General features: G+C 38.4%; 1 protein-coding gene across 1 annotated transcript; it reads right to left on the reverse strand.

Moving 5' to 3' along the window:
- Positions 1-5570: 5570 nt before the first annotated feature.
- On the reverse strand, positions 5571-9187 carry gem (GTP binding protein overexpressed in skeletal muscle). The gene is made up of 4 exons (XM_051957287.1): positions 8420-9187; positions 7833-7909; positions 7554-7758; positions 5571-6456 (listed from the first exon to the last, which is right to left on the reverse strand). Exons 1-4 carry the CDS (start codon positions 8772-8774, stop codon positions 6170-6172), a joined length of 924 nt encoding a protein of 307 aa, XP_051813247.1. The 5' UTR covers positions 8775-9187; the 3' UTR covers positions 5571-6169.
- Positions 9188-20324: the final 11137 nt, after the last annotated feature.

Genomic DNA, 20324 nt, shown 5'->3' on the forward strand with positions numbered 1-20324 from the left:
TGATTAATTCTCGAGCACGAATCAAACAAGATAACAGAATCAGATTTATCTGCCTTCTATCTGTGCACATATGAGGATTTTGACTCTGTTTCTTCTCCCTAAAAGGCACTTAATTACACAAGAGCAACAGGTTAAAGACAGGAAAATGAGTGTTTATCTACTATGCACGACTCTAGATTCAGATTACAGGAATAGATACAGTCATTAGCAGTAAATACAGAGTTATAGACACCTTATTTCGAGTTGGATTTGGAGCTGCAGTGGTTGTTTAGTATTACAGTTTGTTACTATAGACGGATTTAACTGTTCTTTCGGCCTGAGTGAAGAAGCTCAGCTCCTTGAGATTAAATTGATTCCTGGTGTAAAATGAAGAAGTGTCAACAAAAGCAGCATCTATTCTGCGACTGATCAGGAATGCCTCGATAAATCGGCGTGTTTCTGTCAAAGATCAGCTGAAAGTCGAGGGTGAAGTCAGCTGGCTGAGTGAAGGTGACATTGAGTCGTGGCTGATGACCTTTTTGCAGCACGTCTTGCTTTTAATGCCGCCGCCATCGACGGACACTCCTCATTTTTCTGCACTTAATCACTATTTCTGCGACCTCGTAGTAAGATCTGTCTGCTGATTTAGCGTACAGTCAGCTAACGAGTTCTACACTTGGACTTCCTGTTTCTAGACGTCCACCTACAGGGATTTAACTCACTCAGGAAATTATTTAGTAGCGTGGCATTAAAGTGGAGTAAAATCACAGCTGCAAACTTTTTTCTTTATACTTTTAGCACAAACACTGGATGACCTCTAAATCTCAGCAACTGTCATACAAACTCAACACATATTTCCTCACGTTTCCAGATGTTTAGAATAATCCAGGAGGCCAGGAAAAGGAAGAGGACATTAGTGTTCAGATACGCCTCAAACCGAGGCCCTGCCAAAGTCAAATCAAGATCACAGCACTCCTGCATGAATCTTAAACCTTCTGCTATCACACTATCTGCGAAAACCAACACGAGCAGTCTTGTTTGTTTCTTATCACACCCCCAGAAATATTCTCTGAACTCTCACCAACCCTTAAAACCCGGGAGACAGGAGAGCGAGACGTCTTACCTGAACTGGAGAGCTCGACTGACTCAGACTTCACAGTGATCAGAAACGGCTTCATCCTGTCTAGTCAAACGTTAACCAGGTGCTAACCAGCTATGTTTTATTGGATCTAATCATTGTCTAATCACCCAACCCTCATGTCGCTCTGGCCAATGAGGAAGCAGCTGACAAAAGAGACAAAGAACAGAACAGTGATACATACTGTACTACCACTGACAAACCCATTATTACTCAATAATAGTCGCTAATTTCATGTAAATCCTCCAATTCTTACAGATTTTAGTGTTTTATGAAAACAAACAAACTCAAAAGAGCAAAAAAAATCTGTCATTTCTAGACAAGTTGTGGACAAAAGGAGACACAAATAGAACAAAATGTGCTCTAATAACTTGTGAAAATTCTCTAGAAATGTGCTGCTCAGCGTTAAAGTTTCTAATTTCTTGCCAGACTTTGACCTCTGCTCCTCGGCACTGTTTCTGTTCCTGTCACATTTTCCAGTAGTAGCAGCGCCTGATAAGGAGCTGAGTGTGTGGACAACAGGACTCACAGATTGCACTGACGATCCATTGCCTCATAAGAATGCGAAGCCCAGAGGTCATTCGGGGGATTCAGAGGGTCATCGCTTGTATGAAAAGTGTTAAATGGCAGGTTTGATTCCAGCTCATGACCCGGTTTCCTGTTAAACTTTTCTCGCCTTTTAGAAGGAAAAACTAAAATGTCATTGAGAGAAGATGTACGCCTCTACTTACTCATCTGGCCTTTCTTCTGGCTGAAAATGGCATAAACGAGAGACAAAGGACAGGAAGGCATTGTGTTAATGACGTTAAGGATGAATTTGAAATATTTTTGTGCCGTTTTGTCCAGAATTTCTCCATGTTTCACATCATTGTCTTGTTGGAAGCTCCAATGCTGCCCAAGGAGCAGTTTTTCTGCAGACTGCCTGATGTTCTCCTCCACAATCTCCATGTTTCCTCTTTTCTCATGATGCCGTTTCCTTCAGACATGACTTTTAATTGAGCAGTAAGTGAGTAGAGAAGTGCTGCAGGTCCAGCTGAGCTTTAGTGTGTCTGTCTTGGAGAAGTGGAGTCCTCCTTGGTCTGATCCATGGAGACCAGCCTTGTTGTTGGTCTGCTGGAGTGTCTGATGGACATGTTGCTACCAGAAGTGCTCACATTCATCAGGATGCTCTTGGTGCTGATCCTTGGATTCTTCTTGTCCTCTACCATTCTTCCAGTGCAGGGCTCACGTCTGTCTTCCTAGCAGCCCTTTGACATGTTTCAGTGTGGAACTCCTTGGATTTTTTCATCAAGCTTCAAACTGTGGACACTGGACCTTGAAAACACTCTGATCTGACTTTATAGACTTTAAATGTCTTGTGAGCAGCAAAAATGTGGAACTGGAGGTCCTCACTGAGCTCTTTGATTTAATAGTCATGAATTGGACCTGACTGTGGAAGTTTATAGAGGATTAGAACGGTCTAGAACATGGTAGGAATTACCAGGAACATTTAGAATGAGATGAAAGTTCCATTTTTCCAAAGACTGGCAACAATTGCGATGAGTATAACTATTTGTAGACATTTCTCTCACTGGCACGCCATAGTTTCTATGTACGCTGATGACACATTTCTATACACTGATAAAATTTTTTCCTTTGCTCTCTAGTTTTCAACATATTTTGGAGATATTTGCAGAATTTATACATTTTTCCAGCATAAAAGTCTCCACTGCACAGCTCTTGAACATTTGAAATGACAGAAGCTGCCTTTTGTCATAAATCTGAAACAGTTTCAAGGAGTATAAATCATTTTGACCACGTATTTTTAGTGTTTTTGGTGTGGAACTCCTTGGACTTTTTCATCAGGCTTCAAATTGTGGACACTGAAAACACTTGGATATGACTTTTGTTGTCTTTAAATATCTTGTGAGCAGCAACCATAAGAAACTGGAGGTTCTCATTGAGTTCTTTGGTTTTAGCCATGACTTGACTGACTGGTTTGTACTGCATTAGAACGCTGTAGAACATGGTAGTGGTAGAACTTATAACAAGACAGAAGCTGCATTTTTTCAAAATTAGTCAGAAATTACAAGGGTATAAATATTTTTGGACACAGCATTTCTGATAAAAATGTTTTTAAATACATCATTAACGTCTCTAACACAATCTCCAGCTGGTTTTTGTCGCTTGTTTCTGTTATTTTCAGCCAGAAAAAAAACTGCTGCTCAAATAAAAACTCAGTACAAATCCAAATCTGACATGGATGTGAATGGGCTTAACCCTATATCTGGGATTATCTACCATACATCCTCATTCACATGCTGCCATCTCGAGCTTAACAAGCTCTCAAAAGCTGCTTGGAAACAGAGCAGAGAATTGTGTGAATCTGCAACTGTAGAAAAACAGGCTGCTGCTGAGTCACTGTTCCAGAGACTCGCTGTTTAACCAGAACCTGTGACTGTGGCGCTGACGGTTCAGCAGATGAAGCTTTGAATTCAGATGGAAGTTACGTAAAACATGTGTTCATACGTGGTCATGTTCTGCCTTTGTTTACATATATGGACATTGTGGCCAGTATGCAAAAAGACCACCTGCCTAGACCAAACACACAAAACACTCACACAGTTCATGGGCTCCTCTGAGTGTTACCTTGGCAACACATTTCCCCGTTGTTGTTTTTTTTATTTTTTGTACCACTTTTGCGAGCAAATTGAGTTTAGGACGTGAGCTGACAGAGCTTGATGTTCGGTGTCACACTCTGACCCAGATCTCTGATCAGTCTCTGAGCACTCAAATCGCTGCCCTATCAGATGAAACACACAAACACAAAACGGACTAAATTTGCTTCTCAAAGTTCAGCTTTAATGTCATCATCTGACTCATCTTTTATCAGCTGATTTGTGTCGCTATTAGCCTAATTTTCCTAAGTGTGCCTCTTTTGTCTCTAAGCTGAGTCATGCAGGGGCGGAGCTAAGGGGCAATCTGGGGTGGCACCGGCCCCAAAAAAAGTCTGGCCACCCCAACACAACCAGTAGTGAAGCCTGTCAGTGCTACAAAACTGGAGTAATATCCAGGAAGTACTATTTATCTGGCAGAACATTTTTTGCAGAACCCTTTTTCTACAGGTATGACTGTAAAAACAGATGTTTGGTATCAACGACAAAAAATTAACACAACAGTCTGGATGAAATTTTTTGAGTTATAACGGCTTCTGATGAAATTATGTTCAATCAACAAATTCCACCAAGTTAGCGGTTTCATTCTTATTGTCTTTACAATCATTTACTTACTAAATCCAAGTTATTAAGCTGATTGCTCCTAAAAAAATTAAGCTGTTTCAGCAAGTTTTGACGAATTATTAAAAATCATTTTTTGTATTTTGTAATTTATTGTCAAGCTACAAACAAGTTTTTAGGTTGACAACTTTGCAATAAATTAAGTTGCCTCAATGAGTTTGGCTTTTTTATGTATTTGTTCATGTAGTGGATGCAAGAAATTAATTCAATAATTAAATTGTTTCGAAGCTAAGTTTTGTATACAAACTCAGGTCATGTTTTCTTTGGGAAATGTCACTTTGAAATGTGTTTTGTATAGTAGTTGTTAAACCTACAGGTCGTTTAACTGGTTAAATCTCAAATGGGATTGAGGAGGCTTAAAATCCTGAACTAATTGTGAAGAAAAATTAAGTTTTCAAGTCAAATTTCAATTAATTAGTACAACTTGAATTTAGTTTTTAAATGATTATTGTGGAAATTTGGGTTTAAATTGATGAAATGATCTATATTTGTTGAGACAACTTATCGTAATAGTCTTTAACAGCTTAAGAAGTTTACATAAATTAATTAATTGGATTTTTTTGTCTTGCAACCGGGCATTTATTTCAATTGTTATACATACCTTCAAATACTTTTAGAGTGCAAACAGATGCATATTTAAATTTCTACTAGCCTCCAATTAACCAAGTCATTTTGAACAAGTGGAAAATGTTTAGTACCAATGGTAATTCCTAATTAGAAAGGTTAAAGTAGTCTAAGAGAGTCAGCTCATTCTCCACAGCACTGTGTCCGCACTGGAGAATGGTCTGACTGCACCTCGTTATTATTCTGCTGTAAGAGGGAGAAACTCTGATGTGTTTGTGTTTCTTTACACCACTTACACTCATCTTGCTCAGAGCTTAGCCCGGGATGCAGTGATGGTGCCCCTCAAAATATTGTAGTTTCAGTGGGAATTGCCTCCATGGCTAATTCATCAGAAAAAAAATGAGACTGCCTTATTCCAGGATTGAAATTCTAAGAAAAACATGAACTTTTAGGCAAGGAGATTGTTGTTTCCCCATGTGAAGTGAATTTTGAGGATGCTAACATGCAGATAGTGGAAGACAGGTGAAAAATCTGCTTGGAATGCCCGGCAAAAATGACAGATTTGTACCCAAAGTCAAAGTCAAACTAAGATTCAGACAAAACAGACAACTATATTTTCTTCCAAATAAGCTGATGTCACTTTATTTCATCAAGCAAATACTCAAACTACTTCAAAGTACCAAAATACAGCAACATTATCAATCTGGTATTTATTTACAGTAAGTGCAAAATACATAAACACATTATAAATAAGGTAAATACTCAGAGATTCTCATACGAATACCCAAAGACATGACTCACACGCAATAATCAGTAGCTTACGACTGGTCATTTGAGCACTTAGGGGTCAACAGTCCATGAATTTGGCAAGAATTGGAGCAAACTGATGAGGAAAGAAGAGAAAGGAGAGAAAAATATCAAAGTCTTTGTTCGTAACTTTTCTCCGTTTCCATCAGCTGATCTCTAACTTCTCAAATGTGTCCTTTTTCACTGCATTAGCTGATTGTCCGATCCTTAAAACAGGCTGACATGCTGATCCAAGTCCAATCAGGCTGTGCAGAAACACTTCTCATACGCGTCTTCCTAGCTTTGTGTAGGTTGGATGTGAGCTCCATCCATCTTCAGCCCTTCAGAAACAGACTTCCCTCCAGCCCTGTGCACAGATTCTGCTCTCCAATGAATAATTTCAGATTTCTGATCGTCTACCAGCCTCCTACAGCACAGAGAGATCATGGCAGGACTTAGATTTCAGCCAGAACGCCACACTGGGATTGTTCTTTGCTACGATCTTGTCCAGGAAGCGCTTGGCCTTCACTGGGATGCTTTCGCGCCGAGCGTTACGAGTGTTTGTGTGTCTTCGGCGTTTGTTGGCTTCCTTGGAGTCTCGGCGAAGTCGCAGCTGTCGTACGATGCCGTGGAAAGCCTCCCAGACGTTGTGCTGCATGGCGGCCGACGTCTCGATGAACTTGCAGTCAAACACGGCGGCACAAGCACGACCCTCTGAAACAGAAAGAACAAAGAGTCAGAAATGATCATCTGATCAGAAAAACTACAGGTCTTAAATGGTTCTTCAAAGCACCACTACCAAATAAATGGCTCGTTATGTGGTTAAACTATTAAATGTTCTTCATTTTTATTGGAGTTATTTGGTTTAGTAGCAGAAAATAGCACAAAAAAATGTGACCAACAGTACAGAACCCAAAATATTAAATGACTGATTGACATTTTTGAGCAGACATCCTTGTCTCCCTGCTTTGAGTCAGCAAAACTGAGTAGAAAACATCAAATCTTCATCTTCACACCTACATCTATGACAGTTTTCTTGCTAAAAGGTTCTTTGTGGAACTAACAATGGTTCTATATGTACTTGAAGTCATAGAAGGTTCTTCATTTTTATTGGAAGAAACCATCAAATCTTCATCTTCACACCTACATCTATGACAGTTTTCTTGCTAAAAGGTTCTTTGTGGAACTAACAATGGTTCTATATGTACTTGAAGTCATAGAAGGTTCTTCATTTTTATTGGAAGAAACCATCAAATCTTCATCTTCACACCTACAGCTGTGACAGTTCTCCTACTAAAAGGTTCTTTGTGGAACTAAAAATGGTTCTTTATATACTTAAAGTTGTACACGTTCTCCATTTTTATTGGATTTATTTGGTAGACAGAGAATATGCTGAGACTTTTTGTTTAGTTTGTTAAAGACGGAAGCCAGGAGGAAGATTTCAGCTCTGGAAACAGTAAGCAGAAATACTCCCCAGAAAATATTTAATCTTTTTCTTATAACACTCGTCTGCACAGGCACTGTAGTCGAAAGCCACGACATTGGACTCTTTAAACAGACATTTTTATCCCACTCAGAGGTATTTTTCCGACTGTTTTTGGATTTCTCACCCTGTGTTTGCTGTTTTTTGACCAAAACCCCTGCCTGCATGCTGTGTTTTGGACACGAAGCAGAAGCCAGCAGTGACAACGATCACTTGTGACATTTTTCTTGCTTTGTGGAGCTAAAAATGGTTCATCTTTGACATCACTGTACAATTTTTGATTCTGGTGTAGGAATAAAGCATCCCATCCTGGAATGTCTGTCCTTACCGCTAACTGACACCTCTCTGCGTCGCACCAGGTCACACTTGTTGCCCACCAGGATGATGGGAGTGTTCTGCGCAGGGCGGAAGCGTCGCAGCGTTATCCGGAGCTCCGAGGCTCGAAGGAAGGAGGTCCGGTCGGTTATGGAGTAGAGCAGCAGGTAGGCGTCACCTGTCTGCATGTAGTGCTCCTGGGACCAGTCATTATCCGGCTGCAGAGCACAAACACGGTTAGATCAAGCATGCAGAGTACAGTGTGTACAGTCTGATTCATGCTTCATCTCACCTCTGAATCCCATGTGTCGAGCAGCGTTATGGTGGCCGACTCTCCGTCCACTTCAATCTCTTTTTCACACACTTCATCTGAAATTAAACAGTTTTCAATCAGTAAAACAACAGATTTACAGCCGTGGAGGGTTCAACATCACATCAAGTGCAGCCGATTGTTGGAATAACTGCTGTATTATGATATTATTATAGGAAATTAACAAGTTTAATAGTTTATTTTTTGCTTTTGTGGACTTTTATAGTCGATGGAGGTGCACCGATTAATCAGTTAGTTGAGTTTTGGATTATTTTCTCACATTTCCTGTAGAGCAGATTCAATAAACATCAATAGCTTCATAAAGCAAGCAAATATATTTCTGCTGTTAGTCTAACACACATCAACTGCACAAATGGCAATGAAACATCAGACTTTAAACAAATACCACACTGTAAATATATATATATATATATATATATATATATATATATATATATATATATAATTTTTTATTTTTATTTTTTATTTTTTTTGGATTTGGATTTTTTTTTTTTTTTCATTTTAAATTTATTACAAAATAAAGACAGAACAGTGGCTTAAGCTCTCACCTCCACACAGCTCACAGTCGTCGCTGTCCATACTGTCCGCAGCTCCGGCAAAGATGCTGGCGAAGGCCGTCTTACCGACCCCATTGGCCCCCAGCAGCACCACCCGGTACGGGCCCCCGGGCTCCGAAGCCTCCCCGGAGGAGTCAGTGGAGATGACCGAGTCCGAGGACGACCAGCTGCCGCGGCTTCCCTCCGACTCCCCGGCGGAGCTGGTGCAGGATTTGGAGCGGGAGATGCAGGCGGGGACGCGCGCCAGGAAGCTGTCCGGGAGCAGGTGACTGCCCGGGTCGCAGATGCTCCAGCGGTGGAGCTCGGTCTGCAGGCGGAGGCTGTGGCGGCGCACAGTGGACAGCATGGTGCCAAAATGAGGACGAGCTGCGCTAAACACCGAGGTGGGTTTGTTTTGAAGAGGCGCTTGAACCTCTTTTAGGAAAACACCCAAAATAAAGCCGAATCTGTCTTCTAAAAAGTCGCTTTTAATGTGCGTAAAAAGTGCGTAAAAGATGCGTGAATGTGTCCTAAAACCACAAAAAGGACAGTAAAGTGAGCAGGACTTCTCCCTCTACATTTCTGCCGCAGCTACAACTCTGCAGCAAGTCAGCACAATCTCAACTAGGCTGATAAAAAACAGATCAAACTGTTTCTACGCGTTCAGATCGCATTGACAAGAAGTCTTGCGCTGCAGAGAGATATTTGTTCGGTAAATCCGGAGCTGGTGTTATCTTGGTGTGTCTGCTGCCTCACTAATCTCCAGCTGAGCGTCTCTAATGCTCTGATAGGGTTTCCCTGCAGTTTATATAGAGGGCAGACGGGTGGGTGGGTGTGCGCGGAGGGGGGGGGGAGGTCGCACAAGTGGAGCAGGGGACGTTGAGCTGCGTATTTACTGTTTTGATTCATGCGCACATGGCCCGGCAATGAGCAACTGCTCGGAAAGTGTTTACAGCTGGGAGGATTGTGCAACGAGCCAGAATCACAGACAGCTCAGAAGAGAACATAAAGCTGCTGTACATCATTTTTAAACGATGTCTGACAGTAGATTTGCTGCAGTATTCAAAATACAACGCAGAGGGAGACTTTATAATTTGAACTCATGTTTATCTTGGTTTATTTTGGTTATGTTGTGCTATATTTCTTAAATGTTTGCATCATCTTTGCTGCTGGATCAATGCAAATGTCTCCACCGTGGGATTAAAGAAGGCTTATCTGATTTTGTCTTATCTTAAATATGTGCTGTTTGTCCCTTTATGCCATAAATAATCTGCACTGTGCAGGAAAAGCTGTCCTCTGGATCTGAGTATAATTTAGAAGTAGCGCAGCCTTACACTGTAAATAAGTGTTTTTAAACAGCTTTAACTGCATTTTTAAATAATTTACAGTTATTTTAACGTGCACTTTTAATAATGCATATAAGCGAGTAAAATCACAGAAAAAAATCTAAATTTACAAAAATCTGCTACAGTATTTTTACAAATAATATTTTCGCCTTTTACAAAGTTTGACTGTAAAATTAGTTTTATACTGTATATAAATCAGCAAAAAATATCTTATTTTGCAAATATTAGCCATAACATAGGAGAAAAAATAAGTAAACTAAATAATTTATGTTAGTGTTATATTACAGATTTTCCTTGTTTCCCTGTTAAGTTACAGATACTTGTAGCTACTTTGTATATTATGATCCATAGTAAAATATTAACGACCTAAATGTTCAAAATAGCTTCTGCAACAATGAAACCATGGTGATAAATCATTCAGAATCATCAATCTGTGCTGCAGAAATGTGAAATGATTTAATGGCAGAGTAGTATTTATTTAATTTGCATGTCTTAATTAAATTTTTGAGGTCAATGTTATTTAAATGCACAAGAAATAAATTTTAATTTCTGTATTTACACAGTTAAACATATGATTTTATACAATTTTTTAGGAAAAAACTAAGCGAATGACATCAAAGCTGAACTACATATGACAATATTCTGTTTACAATCACGTTAGACAAAGAAAAGAAGCTAATTTTCACAGTTATGAGGCTGAAATGAGGGAACGTTTGACATGTTTTGATTTACAAATCAACTGATTGTGAAAACAGTTGTTATACTGTTGTGTGATTTGTGATGAATCCTCCAGCAGCTGCAGCTGTAGATGAAAATATTTAATGGATACTCCTCCTCAGAAAGCTTTTAACGCCCTGAGTGCGTCCACTTTACCTCAGATTAGTGATTCCCTGCTCTCAGGATTCCTCTCAACGGCTGTGAGACGTGTAGGTGGAAAGAACAATGAGGAAGATTTTCCGCTTTCTGACGAACGCTGCAGCACGAATGTTGAGGAAAAACCCAGTGACATTTGAAGCTGTTGAATCAGTCCGTTAGTGCTGCCTGCAGGGAAGGAATGAATCTGAAACGTGTTGATGTTTCATCAGCAGGGAAATGAAGTAAAATAATGTCTCCAACAGAAATTTACATTTTCCTCTCAGCAGATCTCAAGGACCGTCGTGTTTATCTCAGTCAGACCACAGCAGCTCTGTTGATGAAGCTGGATGAGCTTCTATTGTTCAAACCACCACATTCAAACTCTTAAATCTACCTAAAAGAGATTTTATAAAAGAAACATAAAATAGGATTCATACAACTTTCACAATCTAATTTTTCTGCTCCAAATTACTCAGAAAAAACACTTTAATTTACATATTAATGGAACATACTGGTTGTTTATGATGCAGTTGAATTTGTGGATGTACATTTGTATACATTTGATCATTCTAACAGCCAGTGGTGGCTGCTGGTGAAACTTGTTGGGTGGGCTAACAAATGCATAATACCGATTAAATGGTTAACACAGCTGCAAAAGCAGCATCACCTATGATACACACAGTTACATCAATCTCACTCTCTCACTCACACACACACACACACCACTACAAAACGTGTTCCAACTGCAACGACTGCCCACAGATAGCCTGCTGCAACTGTCTTATTACAGCTGTTTGGCGACATGTAGTGCAAAACACCCCTTCAGTACAACAGATGACCTCAGCAAAAACCAGGTGTCACAGTCCTTTAACAGGTCAACATGGGCCTACCTTATTTGAAAAGAAGCTCACATCGACGGCCGATGTGATCTCAGTCTCTTAACTTCCAGCTTTTCCTCCAAAGACATTGAGGAAAATGGACATGAAAGCAAATAATCCACCTCGTTCATGCTAACGCCTGCCATAGCTTAACCTTTTCTCCCTCCTTCCCAACTCTGGCACAAATAGCAGCACCGCTGTGTTAACTTGCTGCTATTGGTCAAAAGTCAGCGGCCTGTGGGCTACCTGAAGTTAGCCCAAATGATCAGTAAATCATGGAGGCGGGACATGACACCTGCCAATCACTTACAAGAATGAAATGAATGAAAGCGGACTGTATCTGCTGCCCATTTAGAGATATTCTATGTTTTTCTTTTGACTGATTGGTGCTGTTGCTACCTTTGTTTTCACCTAAACTTAAAACAATCTTTTGTAAGTTATTTAAAAAATAATTTTCTCATCTTTTTTGTGTTGGCCTGGGAGGGCTTAGCCCTGTTAGCCCATTTATACCAGCCATCCCTGCTAACAGCAGACATTTTAGTTATGTGACGATCAGCTGCATCTGTCTGTCTGTCTGTCTGTCTGTCTGTCTGTCTGTCTGTCTGTCCGTCCATGTGCAACATTACTCAAAAACGGCAAACGGATTTGGATGAATTTTCAGGTGAAGTTAGAAATGACACAAGGATCACCTCATTAAATTTTCACAGTGATGCGGCTTATAGTCTGGATCCACGGCTTTGTTAAGGATTACCCATTGCCAGATATACAGTGGGGATCAAAAGTTTGGAATCCCCAGGTAAAAATTTGAATTAATGTGCATAAAGAAGCCAAAGAAAGATGGAAAAGTCTCCAAAAGGCATCAAATTACAGATGAGACATTCTTATATGTCAATAATGGACAATTAAAATAACTTTCTCTACTAAAACTAATAAACATGAGGTCAAATAGTTTTAAATCCTGCAGTCCCGTGATGACAAGAATAAAGTTTCTCAAAAACTAAATATGCTGGTGGATTCCATTAAAGTCCTAATAAATGATAATAAAGTGTGATACTAAAGGTTTGTGGTGCTAAAAATCTCAAAGTTAAGATATCAAGTTGAACATCTGGATGGAGGCTGATAAAAGTTGACCTTCCTTCATTTCTCTGGAGCGGCTCCATGGATTTTAGGGATGCTGGTTAAAGACCTGCTCTTCTAGTCGTCTTCCTTCTAGTCACTGTTAGAAGTTACTCTATCCTCACCTTCAAAACCTCTTCATGACAACTTGTTCTGCCTCCGACTTGGTAGAAACTTCAGAAACTCGGGAAAACCCGTCGAGACTCGAAGAACTCGTAGAAACTCAAGAAACTCGTCAGGCGGGGGAAGGTGTGGTGGGAGGTGGGGGAGTAGAGGGGGGCGGTGGGGGAGTAGAGGCGGGCGGTGAAGGGGGCACCACCCACCTCCCCGCCTACTCTCTGCCCTGACTCCACCCAGACTCTGCCTTGGCTCCATCCATGTGGTCACTTTATTAGGAACGGAAACTACAATGTCAAAGGGATGACGAGTTCATATTCTTTTATGTGATCTGTAGCTCAGTGAGTTAAGGGTTTGCCTATGGAGCTGCAGGTTGCTGGTTCAAGACCAGACCCTTCTTAAATTTTTGGAAAAACTTAGACAAAAACAAAGAAAGAGAAATGCCAGTGGTGGGAATTGAGCCTACTACCTTCCACTTGGTAGGCTCTCTTCTTACCCCCTGAGCTACTCACTCAGATACTAATGCTTCTTTTTTTGTGTGCATTTATCATCGATTTTTTGTCGTTTGAGGTTTTTTTTAACTCGAGTCTCGACTTGACCGTTTTTCTCAGGAGGTTGGACTTTGTGCCGGAGGGTTGAACCCTCAGTTCCAAGACTTTCCAAAGCCCCCAGACCTCCCGAGTCCTTAGGACCTGAGCTTTCACACAGTCGGAGCGCTGAAATTTTCTAAGTCCCACAGTAGATCTCTTAGATTTAACTTTCAGATAGTCCAAGTACTGAAAACCTAAAAGTTCTTGAGTACTACTCTGTTTGTTTGAACCTTTAGACAGTCTGAGGACTGAAGTTCTAAAAGTTTCTCAGTACTCCTCTGTTAGTTTGAACTTTCTGGTTAACAGAAGCCTTAAAACTTGTGACCATGAGTCTTGATTTCACATTTAGACCATCCATCTGAGTTCTTCTCAGACCTTCACCTGTGGGTTCTTTAGAAATCCTGAACAAACTTTGATTCTCTTCACTGAACAGTAAAGTCTGTGGAGATCAGAAGGTAAGATTAGTTTGATCGATGCCTTCAACTACTAGTAGACTTTATCTGGAAAGCAGTTTTCTGAAATGAGCTCTTCGTAAATCTGTCCACGATCAAACCAAGAACATAGAAAGAGCAAATGTTTGAAGAAATAACTTGATGTTTTCATTTCAGACAACAAAACGCTTTAAGACCTTTGTCTGTTTTTGCTCTTTTTGATCATTTTATTAACCACGCCTGACGAACGTCAGCAGGGTTACTGCATTCGGTGCGGTATCTGGCTGGGTAAGTATGTATGTATGTGGCTATGTCCGTTCCAATATCTCTGCAAGTGCTGAAGTCAGGATAATCAAACTTGGCACTGAAGATCAGTCTAAGGTCCCCTGCTCAGTTGTGGAGTTACAAGTCAGCAGATCAAGTAGGAAGGGAGATACGTACGATGATCAAAATTGATACATATTGCATCATTTGTATAGGGAGGACAGGGTTTTCGCCAGGAGAGGGCTCGTCTAGTTGTCTCTTCTGTTTAATTTGATCTTCTAAAGTCTAACTAGTGTCTTTTCAAATGTTTTGACTTTAGTTTGATTCTTCTTAAATGTTTAGTTTTGCTCTTTTCTCACCTTTTATTTTCTAATGTCTGATTTTGAAATGTTTTGTCTTTTTAATGTTTAATTGTTTTTTCAAATGTTTTTTCAACTTGTTTGAAAAAAATCCTTCTTTCCCACTGTTTAATTATTAAATGAAATCTTTAAGGTTTTTCTTTTTAAATGTTTTACCAACTTTTAATGTTTAATTTTCTTTTTAAATGCTTCATTGTATTTTCTGTTTAATTCCTAATTTAAGTTTTATTGTCTTTAAAATTTAATTTTCTAATTACACATTAACTTAATATTCTTCTTGTTTAATTGTATTTTGTTAATGTTTATCTAAAATATTTCATCTTTAATATTTTTGTTTAAAAATGTTTAATTTCATAATTCCATGTTTTGTTTTTCTGTTTAATTATCTAATTAAATATTTTGTCTGTTTAATATAATTTATTGTATTTAATGTTTAATTTTCTTTTTAAAAGTTTTATTGTATTCAATGTTTTCCTTTGATTTAATTGCTTTATTAATGTAGATTATTTGTTTAATCTTTTTTTCTGTCAAAATTTTAACCCCAACCTTAAAAATGAAACAAACCCTTAAATCACAACAAAAATACTTGTGTTACAATCATGAGTTAGTCAGTTATTCAGTTTATCAATTCAACTTTATTTGTTTAGCACCTTTCACACAGATAACAAAACTAAACAAGCAAAGACACCTCACCACATGGGTCAAGAAGGTTTCCTCATCATTTCTGCTCTGAAGCTCACCTTCTCCTGCTCAAACTGCTGACAAATATTTCTGCTGCTCTAAAGTCTGGTCTCCAGAAGTTCCTAAAAACTCAGTCTCTTCTGCTGCAGGTTGCATTGTAGAACTGTTACAGAAAACCTCACTAAGCCACATGTAGGGGCCTCAAGATAGTCGTCCAAATGAAACCGTACAAAAACCAAACTAGCACAACCCAAACGCTGAAGTCTCCTGCAGCCTACCAGAGAACCTCTTTAAACAGAGAATCAGGACAGGAACTCTTACCTTCTGGACAACCAATGTTGGTTCACAAACAAGAATACAGAATGTGTCTGACCAAAAACCTCTAAAGACTCACTACAGCCAAGATAAAGACACAACTCAGCTGCACCAAATCCACTAATCACTGCACACATTAGCACCATGTGTTAACTGTGGCTAAAGAACCACATTTGCCAAGACAACCATACAGTACAAAGCCCTAAAACACACCAAGAAACACATTAAAGATGATTTTACTGCTGGAAGCTGCAAGCCAACACCTAAAAAACAAACTAAAGCAACAGAGCCGAACCCAGTTCAGTGAAGAGAAGCAGAGGAAATGTTTGACTGCAGACATAAAGCAGGAAGACACTGAGCTGCTCAGGTGTTCCTGATAACACCAAGCAGCCACCTGGACAGCCAATAGGAACACAGCTTACTGGAAGTCCAGAGGACTTGCTTAGTGAAGTAAATTTAGTTTAAAGTTGAAGCAGAAAGTTAACAAAGAAAGTTGAAAACCACCTTCTGATACCTGAAATCTGAGTTTTCACACAAAGAACACCTGAACATGTCAAACTGGTTCCATAGTAGAACCATTATTGTAAACAGGGCAGTGCAGAGCCCCTTGGAGGGGCAGGTGCTCAAAGTTAAAAGGGGGCATATGGAGCGTCCAAAATGTGACCAAATACCTCATAGTTTAGTATGTCGTCCAAAATGTGACAAAAACGTAATTTTTTAGTATGTCGTCCAAAATGTGACCAAAAACGTCATAGTTTAGAATGTTTTTACGACATGTTGAAAAAATGGCATTTTTTTCCACATACTATACTATGGCGTTTTTTTGGACAAAATTCATGAGGTTTTTTTTCCCAAAGAAAACTGCTCTATAGTGTTTTTTACAGCCTACTTTACATTATTTCATCACTAAACTATGACCACTCTATCAATGAAATGCTCTTCACACAGGCTCTGCAGTTAGATGAGGCTCAGGAGGGGAAATGTCAGGTTCTGAGGATGCAGCTGCAGCAGGAGTTAGAGCTGCTCAACGCCTACCAGAGCAAGATCAAGATGCTGTACTTTACAAAATATCACAAATTAATAGTGTAGAAGAGCGACGGGGAGATTTTGGTTTCGTGTTTGCAAAATGACTCGAACAGAGAACACAGAATAAAACCGAACCTGAAACAAAAAGCTTCCTTTTTCTCATCCATTCCTCCTCACACATTGTTTCCATTCAACTACCAGCCCCACATGTCATCCAACATGTGACAAAAACGTGACTATTTAGTAAGGAGTCCAAAATGTGACCAAAAATGTCATTTTTTAGTATGTCGTCCAAAATGTGACAAAAACGTCATTTTTTAGTATGTCGTCCAAAATGTGACAAAAACGTCATAGTTTAGTATGTCGTCCAAAATGTGACAAAAATGTTATAGTTTAGTATGTCGTCCAAAATGTGACAAAAACATCATAGTTTAGTATGTCGTCCAAAATGTGACAAAAACGTCATAGTTTAGGATATCATTCAAAATGTGACAAAAACGTCATTGTTGAGTATGTCGTCCAAAATATGATAAAAATGTCATAGTTTAGTATGTTGTCCAAAATGTGACCAAAGACGTCATAGTTTAGTATGTCGTCCAAAATGTGACCAAAAACGTCATAGTTTAGTATGTCGTCCAAAATATGACCAAAAACATCATAGTTTAGTATGTCGTCCAAAATGTAACAAAAACATCATAGTTTAGTATGTCGTCCAAAATATGACCAAAAACGTCATTGTTTAGTATGTCGTCCAAAATGTGATAAAAATGTCATAGTTTAGTATGCCGTCCAAAATATGACCAAAAACGTCATTGTTTAGTATGTCGTCCAAAATGTGATAAAAATGTCATAGTTTAGTATGCCGTCCAAAATATGACCAAAAACGTCATAGTTTAGTATGTCGTCCAAAATGTGACCAAAAACGTCATAGTTTAGTATGTCGTCCAAAATGTGACCAAAAACGTCATAGTTTAGTATGTCGTCCAAAATGTGACCAAAAACGTCATAGTTTAGTATGTCGTCCAAAATATGACCAAAAACGTCAAAGTTTAGTATGTCGTCCAAAATGTAACAAAAACATCATAGTTTAGTATATCGTCCAAAATATGACCAAAAACGTCAAAGTTTAGTATGTCGTCCAAAATGTAGCAAAAACTTCATAGTTTAGCATGGCGTCCAAAATGTGACCAAAAACGTCATAGTTTAGTATATCGTCCAAAATATGACCAAAAACGTCAAAGTTTAGTATGTCGTCCAAAATGTAACAAAAACGTCATTTTTAGTATGTCGTCCAAAATGTGACAAAAACGTCATAGTTTGGTATGTCGTCCAAAATGTAACAAAAAAGTAATTTTTTTAGTATGTCGTCCAAAATATGACCAAAAATGTCATTTTTTAGTATGTCGTCCAAAATGTGACAAAAACATCATAGTTTAGTATGTCGTTCAAAATGTGACAAAAACGTGCTAGTTTAATATGTCGTCCAAAATGTGACAAAAACATCATAGTTTAGTATGTCGTCTAAAATGTGACTAAAACATCATAGTCTAGTATGTCGTCCAAAATATGACAAAAACGACACAGTTTAGCATGTCGTCCAAAATATGACAAAAAAACGTCATAGTTTAGTATGTCCTCCAAAATGTGACAAAAACGTCATAGTTTAGTATGTCGTCCAAAATATGACAAGAACGTCATAGTTTGGTATGGGGACCAAAATGTCACTCAAAAATCATAGCTAAGTATGTCTTCGAAAATGTCACTAAAACGTCATTTTTTAGTATGCCGTCCGAAATGTGAAAATAAAGTCATAATATGTCATCCAAAATGTGACAAAAATGTCATAGTGTATGTCGTCCAAAATGTGGAAAAAAATCATAATAGTTTAGTATGGCGTCCAAAATGTGGAAAAAATTATCTTCGTCTTGTATGTCGTCCAAAATGTGACCAAAAACATCATAGTTTAGTATGTCGTCCAAAATATGACAAAATGTCATAGTATAGTATGTTGTCCAAAATATGACAAAAATGTCTTAGTTTAGTATGTCGTCAAAAATATGGCAAAAACATCATAGTATAGTATGGCGTCCAAAATATGACAAAAACGTCATAGTTTAGTATGTCATCCAAAATGTGACAAAAACGTCATAGTTTATTACCTCCGCCAAGGAGGTTATGTGACACCTGGCCTTTGTCTGTCTGTCCATCTGTCTGTCTGTCTGTTAGCAAGATAACTCAAAAACACCTGGGCAGATTCAGATGAAATTTTCAGGGGATGTAGAATATGGTAAGAGGAAGAGCTGATTTAGTTTTGGTGGCAATCCGGAAAGGATCCTGGATTTTGGATCACTTTGAATTTTTTAGTATGTGGTTTCGTATGTGGTCCAAAATATGACAAAAACATCATAGGTTAGTATGTCGTCCAACAAATTGGAACAAAGTGTCCAGATAGCTCAACTGGTTAAGAAGGCAATTTATAAACAGAACTGTGTCAGAGATGCAGGTTCAATTCTAGCTCCTGATCCTTTACTGCATGGGTTTCCTGTTTTCCTCTTTCCCTGTTGATTAATTAAGAATGGAATAAAATTGTTCATGAAAATATATGTCTTATGTTTCCATGAAAATACAATACAATACTTCAATTTCTAAATTGTACATAAATGTATGTGAATACAATGTTCCATGGCGGAGGTCTGCGCTCTCTGAGTCATAGTTTGGTATGTTGTCCCAAATGTAACTGAAACGTCATAGTTTAGTATGTTGTCCAAAATGAGAGAAAAAACGTCATAGTTTAGTATGTCGTCCAAAAAATGACAAAAACGTCATAGTTTAGTATGTCGTCCAAAATGTGACAAAAATGTCATAGTTTAGCATGTCGTCCAAAATGTGAGAAAAACGTCATAGTTTAGTATGTCATCCAAAATGTTCTAAATCGTACATAAATGTATGTGAATACAATATTCCATGGAAATGTCAGTATCCTTGGCGGAGGTCTGTGCTCTCTGAGTGCTTTTCTAGTTTAGTGTGTCGTCCAAAATGTGACCAAAAACATCATACTTTAGTATGTCGTCCAAAACATGACAAAAACATCATAGTTTAGTATGTCATCCAAATAATGATCAAAAATGTCATAGACTTGTATCTTGTCCAAAATATGTTAAAAATATCATAGTTTATTATGTCGTCCAAAATATGACAAAAACGTCATACTTTAGTATGTCGTCCAAAATATGACAAAAACGTCATAGTATAGTATGCCGTCCAAAATATGACAAAAACGTAACAGTTTAGTATGTCGTCCACAAAGTGACAAAAACGTTATGGTTTAGTATGTCGTCCAAATAATGATCAAAAATGTCATACTCTCGTATCTTGTCCAAAATATGTTAAAAATATCATTGTTTATTATGTCGTCCAAAATGTGACAAAAACCTCATAGTTTATTATGTCGTCCAAATAACGATCAAAAATGTCATAGTATAGTATCTCATCCAAAATATGTAATGAATGTCATAGTTTGGTATGGGGACCAAAATGTCACTGAAAAATCATAGTTTAGTATGTCTTCGAAAATGTCACTAAAACGTCATTTTTTAGCATGCCGTCTGAAATGTGAAAAATACGTCCTAGTATGTCGTCCAAAATGTGACAAAAATGGCATAGCTTATATCATCCAAAACGTGGAAAGAAAGTCATAGTTTAGTATGTCGTCAAAAACGTCACAGTTTAGTATGTCGTCTAAAATATGACAAAAATCTCATTGTTTAGTATGTCGTCCAAATAATGATCAAAAACGTCATAGTTTAGTATATCTCCGAAAATGTCACTAAAATGTCATACTTTCGTATGTCGTCCAAAATGTGGGTGAAAAAAATCATAGTTTAGTATGTCATTTAAAATGTGGGGGGAAATAATCATCGTTTAGTATGCCATCGAAGT

The sequence above is a fragment of the Acanthochromis polyacanthus genome, chromosome 12 (assembly GCF_021347895.1).
Source record: "Acanthochromis polyacanthus isolate Apoly-LR-REF ecotype Palm Island chromosome 12, KAUST_Apoly_ChrSc, whole genome shotgun sequence".
Lineage (NCBI taxonomy): Eukaryota > Metazoa > Chordata > Actinopteri > Pomacentridae > Acanthochromis > Acanthochromis polyacanthus.

What these genes read in the sequence shown, in the direction of transcription:
- gem (XM_051957287.1), bottom strand. Translation starts at nt 8,774, where the DNA reads ATGCTGTCCACTGTGCGCCGCCACAGCCTCCGCCTGCAGACCGAGCTC. An exon ending in TCGACACATGGGATTCAGAG is followed by an intron (nt 7,759 to 7,832) that starts GTGAGATGAAGC and finishes TGTGCTCTGCAG; the next exon opens with CCGGATAATGACTGGTCCCA. An exon ending in CAGAGAGGTGTCAGTTAGCG is followed by an intron (nt 6,457 to 7,553) that starts GTAAGGACAGAC and finishes TTTCTGTTTCAG; the next exon opens with AGGGTCGTGCTTGTGCCGCC.